Raw genomic sequence first — 6,634 nt, 5'->3', positions numbered from 1 at the left:
CATAATTAATTATGACTGGGCTGCATGAAAGTTGCACACATCAGAAGTTAGAGTCCTGGAGTTGCTCATGTTGATGGTAGGCATGAAGTTGAGCAAGATTAATACTGACACTGCCATGAACTGTGCCTGACTTCTGTCTTCTCCTGCCATCCATCATCATCATCACATGTTGGGTGGGAAGGGGAAGCGATTCACAAAGGAAGGGTCAGAGCAGTGAAGAACTTTCATACATCTCTATTCTCCTCTCTAATTTAAGTGCCTTAAATTTTTTTTTTCAGCTGTTAGACAGTGGATGCAGTACTCCAACACAGAAATGACAAAAACAGCCCTCTCCCCTCAGAGAAGAGAGGTTAATTTGTCAAGCCATGTAAAGCATTTTAATTACAGTTTGTATAACATGTATAAATAAATATTACATTCTTTCAGTCTACAATACATACTAGGCTTATTTTGTTAAAATGTCCATCTATATTACTGTGTGGCAGGATTGATTTTGTCCAAGAAATAAACAACAACAACAACAACAACAAAACAACAGAATACTGAATTTAGTAATTAAAATAATAATAATAATAATAAAAAAATACATGAATGAAGACAGGACTATGCAAATGCTTCTGGCTAACAATCAAGAAATAACACGGCTTTCCAAAAGGTTGGATAGTTGGACATACCATCTTCCTTGGAGTTACAGAAGGTTTTATTTTGTCAGTGGTTTCCTCAATGTATAGATTTTGATCTGCATCTTCCATTGGTGCAAACTGGCACTGAGTCAATGTAGTTCTGCCAGTTTACACAATGAATTTATGGTTCTATTTTGTATTTTCTTTAGATTCATTGCTGGGTTTGTATTATGGTTTTCTTTTTTTTTTCTTTTTTTTTTTTTTTGATAAAAAACAATAGCTATACAATCTAGTCTAAAATGTTCAGTCTTAGGTGGTCTACTGTCAATAAAATAACATAAAATAAAATAAAAATTGCAGTTATTTCTTGATCTTCCTTCAGTAACATTTCCCCTCTCCCAACAGTCTGTCCAGAGGCCAGCTCTCCCAGCACAAGGAAATGCAAGTCTGAGGACAATCTGTGCCCTAAAGTCCATTCTTCTAGCTTCAGAGTTTGGTGAGAGCTGGTGACATTGGAATAAACAGAGACTATACAATGAAATCATGAATTCATGGACTTGGAAAAAAAAATAAAAATCCAGACTGTACATATTTGACCTGCATGGTGTTCATTCCAGGTACACTTAAAATGCATCAGGGGGCACTCCCATTGGTTATTACTTCAACATACTAACATAAACCAGCACTTTCTTCCCTTGGTGAAACACAAGAACTTTGGTTGTGGAAATTTAAAACAAACAATGAAACAAACAATCCAAACCTGAAAGTAAAAAGAACACTCCTTCCAAAGAGAACATATTTTTAGCTAGGATGAAACAAGTGAGGCTTTTGCTTTCAGAAGAGATGCCACATGGAGATTATTAGTCGATATTTTGTCCTCTGAATTCTTTAAATGACAGCAGATTTTTTATAGCTAACTTAGAAATATAATAATATTGGTCCACTGTGAACTTACTGGGTTGAATTTTTTCCTGATTTTAAAATATTTAGAAGAATATTATGAAAGGGAAAATTATACTGTTTCAACTTACAAGACAATCAGAAAAGTAAAAATAAAAATACCTGGTAATTTCTTTCTCCTTCATATTCAATACCAAAGACACATCTTCACTTCAAATGAAGGAATAGAAAGAACCAGCCTGAATACCAGTCTAAAAAGTCTCCGTACTGGTCATGTGTCCAAAATTGGGATGTTCTATTAGTAACACAAACAAGTCATTGTTTGTCTCTTGCTTATTCTTTTCATGCTCTTATATTCTTTCTCTCTTTTTTTTTTTTTTTTTTTTCCTGAATAGTTTTGGTACTTTGAAACATTAGTATCATTATTGTTTCTATGAGACATAAAATACATTTTCACAACCTCACCTTGCCCAGTTCATTATATTGGTCATACCGTTTCCTTGTTCCTTTCTGCTATTTATGTTTCACTTCTTAAATCCGTGAATAGCAGAATAGCTGTTGGAAAAACAAAAGAAAGTGAAAAACTTAAATGAAAAAAAAATAACCATGGACAATTTGGCAAATTTCTTTCCCTGATTACAAAAACTGCCTCATCATTTCTCCTGGTGACTCCTTTCCCTTTCCCTATTCTCTCCCAATATATATTGTAGAACTGAAGGCATCAAGGTGTGGTTAAACCCCCCAAAAAACAGCCAGGAGCTACACTTTGTCTTTGAACTTCTCCATGTAATTTCTTATCTCTTTGGAGTCCCCCAGGTCCATATCCTGGCACACCCATTTAATGTCATCATCATTGCTACTTAGGATTGAATTGACAGTAGGACAACCATCATCAGGTGGGATGGTAGTGAATGTTGTGAATTTTACCCGCTTCCGTTTAGATGTTGGCGAATGTAAAGGTTCGGATTTCTGTTCCTTTACAAGCTTGCCCCCTGAGTCAGCATGCCTGTGAACCTGGCTCTGAATGTTCTTCTGAGCACTGCCATTGAGGAGCTGGTTGCTCTCCTCGCAACCTGTCCCTCGGTCAATAATGGTTGTGTGCTCATCCTGCTGAGATGATGCATCTGCTGTGTTCTCCAGCAGTTCTGCTTCATTTCCCAGCCAGACCCAGTCATGGGAATGGGTCATGGTGGCCTGTCCTTCCACCAGAACCTGCTTGTGGCGGTACTTAAGTGCAAATGTCGCACAGTTTATTAGGAAGACTAGAATTGCCAGGCAGAAGACCCCTAGCAGAGCATACATCCCGATCTCCAAATCGCTAAGGCCTCTGGGTGCCTGCACCAAATCGTTTTCCTCCATGCCTGCACTGCCTTTTGGGAGGTCTACTTGAGCAGGGAAGTTGGTGAAATCTATGGGGATGTTCTGCAGCTGGCTGTCATCTGAGAGTTTGCCACCATCCAGTCTGTTGTTTTTCATCACTTTATTTTTTATTACAGATTTTGCTGTGGTGCTGACTTTCCTGATGGCACTTTCCTCTCGCTCTGCTGAAGAGCTACCATAATATCGTCCATCCTGGCCATACCGCTCCTGATCGGACACTTTGTGCCGCCGGTCACTAGCATGGTTTTCAATCTCATCAGCATCGTAATCTCCACCTGGGTCAGAGTCTGCATCATTCTGGCCAAACTTAACTTTGACGTTGCCGTTTCCCACAGCCAGGATACTTTTCCTCTTGGACTTTTGGCAGGCTTCAGAAATCATCATGTCTACCTTGATTAATGTGCCCTGACCTTCACCTTCCGCTGCTACAACTGGCCATTTCAAGGCAGCGTTCTGGTGGATTGAGACAACAGCTTCATCTAATGACATGGCAGAAAGAGAGAAGTCCTTAGGATCATAAATGTCCAGCGGAGTAACAGAGCTGTCACTGAACTGAATCCAGGTGCTTACCACAGCTTCCTGAAAGAAGAGGGGTTTGGTTAAAGACAGGATCTTAAATAGAACAGCTAAAGCCACTGCAGCTTATTGATCGCTCAGCTCTGAACAGCAGCTGGAGGAAATGGGAGACAATGTCTCTGGACTGCATTTAAAGCAAACCAAGCTTCAGCTGATGGGGCAGAAAATTGGTCACATTTTTCACTAACATTCCACTGCTACCCTTCCTGCAAATATTTTGCAAAAGAACATATGAAATAATTGATATGAGATGTCCGAAATAACAAAGTATTCATTAACAAGCTACAATTTACATGATTATAAAGAAAGCAAGACATTCCAGTCATACAAAACCTGTGAGAGACAAAACAGAAAAATTACTAGAGGCACTTGACAGAACACTTAATTTCCTCATGTTGCCCATGCTCAGGTGTCACAGGGAGCTGTCAAATTAAACAATGCATAAAAATCTTAGCAAGGATAAAGAGCTACCAGACTGTTTTGGAAATGGTTAGAGCAAAAGATTCACCTGAAAGAAAAAGACTCATGGAACAATTGCTATTTTGCAGGAGAAAGATTTGTTTTAAATAAAACACACTTTATCCTTGAAATAATTGAAAACTCCATCGCATTTCTGTTTCAAGGAGAGAAGGATGGGGATTCTGGTATGAGCTCTATGATAACAGCACAAATGGCTTCGATTTAATTGGACTGTCTTTGTTCTCTGCAGGTAGCACTGTTAGAAATCATCATTAGAAGCACATACAAAGCTAGAGGTCATCTCTTTGCCATTTGAATCCCATCCAGATGATACAGATATTTACTTCTCCACATCTCAGTAGCGTTCTTTGCAGGAGATTTCTTTATTTTTTGCATTTCCTCTATGTCTTGCCTGTTTAGCTAGAAGACATGCAGGCAGATTGCTGGAGTGCAACTTCACACAGAAAAGTTTTCTTAACCAGTCTTAAACCACAGATGGCCCAAATAACTTTACACTTGGGTACATCAGAACAACTGGGCTGAAAATCACCATCAGGGAAAAACATTGCCACCCTGTTAACATCCAGTCATAGTACAAATTTACAACCCAACATGGTTTCCAATAGAATCATAGAAACATAGAATATCCTGAGTTGGAAGGGACCCATAAGGATATTCAAGTCCAACTCCTGGCACCACAAAGGTCTACCCAAAAGTTTAGACCATGCTACTAAGTGCACAGTCCAATCACTTCTTAAATTCGAACAGGCTTGGTGCAGTGACTACTTCACTGGGGAGCCTGTTCCAGTGTGCAACCACCCTCTCGGTGAAGAACCTCTTCCTGATGTCAACCCTAGACTTCCCTGCCTCAGCTTAACCCCGTTCCCGCGGGTCCTATCACTGTTGTTTACAGAGAATAGGTCACCTGCCTCTCCACTCCCCCTTGTGAGGAAGTTGTAGACCATGATGAGGTCCCTCCTCAGCCTCCTCTTCTCCAGGTTGAACACGCCTAGTGACCTCAGTCACTCCTCATACATCTTCCCCTCTAGGCCCTTCAGCATCTTTGTCACCCTCCTCTGAACACTCTCCAACAGTTTAATGTCCTTTTTGTACTGTGGTGCTCAACTGCACACAGTACTCGAGGTGAGGCAGCACCAGCGCAGAGTAGAGCGGGGCAATCACCTCTCTCGACCGACTAGCGATGCTGTGCTTAATGTACCTCAGGATATGGTTGGCCCTCCTGGCTGCCAGGGCATCCTGCTGGCTCATATTCACTTGCTATCAACCACAACCCCCAGATCCCTCTCTGCTGGGCTGCTCTCCAGCATCTCATCGCCCAGTCTGTATTTAAAGCCAGGGTTGCCCCATCCCAGGTGCAGGACCCGGCACTTGCTCTTGTTAAACTTAATGCAGTTGGTGATTGCCTAGCCCTCCAATCTGTCCAGGTCTCTCTGCAAGGCCTTTCCACCCTCATCTGAGTCCACAACTCCTCCAAGTTTGGTGTCGTCAGCAAATTTGCTCAGAACACCTTCTAGTCCTACATCCAAATCATTTATAAAAACATTGAAGAGGACTGGCTCTAAAATGGAGCCTTGAGGGACCCCAGACCCCACTAGTGACCATCCACCAGCCAGATGTGGCCCCATTTACCACAACCCTTTGGGCTCTGCTCGTCAGCCAATTGCTCACCCATTGGATGATGTTTATGTTAAGTTGTATGCTGGACATTTTGTCCAGTAGGATCCTATGGGAAACCGTGTCAAAAGCTTTGCTGAAGTCCAAAAAGATCACATCAGCTGGTTTCCCTTGATCGACTAGATGGGTGATCTTGTCATAAAAGGAAATCAAATTTGTTAGGCAGGACCTACCCCTCATGAACCCATGTTGGTTTGGGCTGGGGGGACAATGACCACATTGTCCCCCAGGTGCGCTTCAATAACTTCAAGAATCAACTTCTCCATAATTTTACCAGGCACTGACGTGAAACCAACAGGCTTTTAATTGCTAGGGTCTTCTTTCTTACCCTTCTTGAAAATTGGCACAACATTTGCCAGCTTCCAGCCTACTGGGACCTCTCCAGATTCCCAAGGTCATCGAAAAATAATTGAGAGAGGTCCCGTGATGACATCAGCCAGCTCTTTAAGCACTCTGGGATGAATCCCATCTGGACCCATGGACTTGTACGGATCCAGGCGGAGCAGCAAATCCCGCACGTGTTCAGGGTCAGTTGGGAGTTTGTCATTCCCACCATCGTGGTCCTCCCGCTCAGAGTACCCTGGGTCCTGAAGCCCATCATCAGTGCTGAAGACAGAGGCGAAGAAGGCATTAAATGTCTCTGCCTTGCCTATGTCATTGCCTGTGAGGAGACCTTCCCCATCAAGTAGCAGACCTATGTTTTCTTTGGTCTACTTTTTTCTGTTCACATATCTAAAAAAAACTATTTTATTGTCTCTCACAGACATGGCCAACTTCAACTCTAGTTGGGCTTTGGCCACACAAATTTTCTCCCTAGAAACACGAACAGCATCCCTATATTCCTTCCTCATCACCTAACCTGTCTTCCAACAGCCATACACTTTCTTTATTTGCCTAAGCTCCAGTAGAAGAGCCCTGGTCAGCCAGGCCGGCCTCCTGCCCCACTTGCCTGACTTCCAATATTTTGAAATCACCTGATCTTGTGCTTTTGGGAGGCAGTG

At 42.0% G+C, this 6,634-nt stretch overlaps 1 protein-coding gene across 2 annotated transcripts in view; it reads right to left on the bottom strand.

Moving 5' to 3' along the window:
* Positions 1–427: 427 nt before the first annotated feature.
* TMEM132C (transmembrane protein 132C) overlaps positions 428–6,634 on the bottom strand; it is a 228,386-nt gene continuing 222,179 nt past the window's right edge. The window contains exons 9-10 of one of the 2 annotated variants that reach the window (XM_084297344.1): positions 2,451–3,482; positions 428–2,078 (exon numbers count right to left, since the gene is read on the bottom strand). In XM_084297344.1, coding sequence (XP_084153470.1) covers positions 2,055–2,078; positions 2,451–3,482 — 1,056 coding nt within the window. In that variant the 3' untranslated portion in view covers positions 428–2,054. Of the gene's footprint in view, positions 3,483–6,634 lie in introns of both variants that reach the window. The other variant, XM_084297343.1, reaches the window with a different exon arrangement.

Source organism: Netta rufina (assembly GCF_964035555.1).
Source record: "Netta rufina genome assembly, chromosome: 17".
In the NCBI taxonomy this organism is placed as follows: Eukaryota; Metazoa; Chordata; class Aves; order Anseriformes; family Anatidae; genus Netta; species Netta rufina.
Note: the sequence above shows the minus strand (reverse complement) of the source record. Positions and strands in the feature narration are given on the sequence as shown.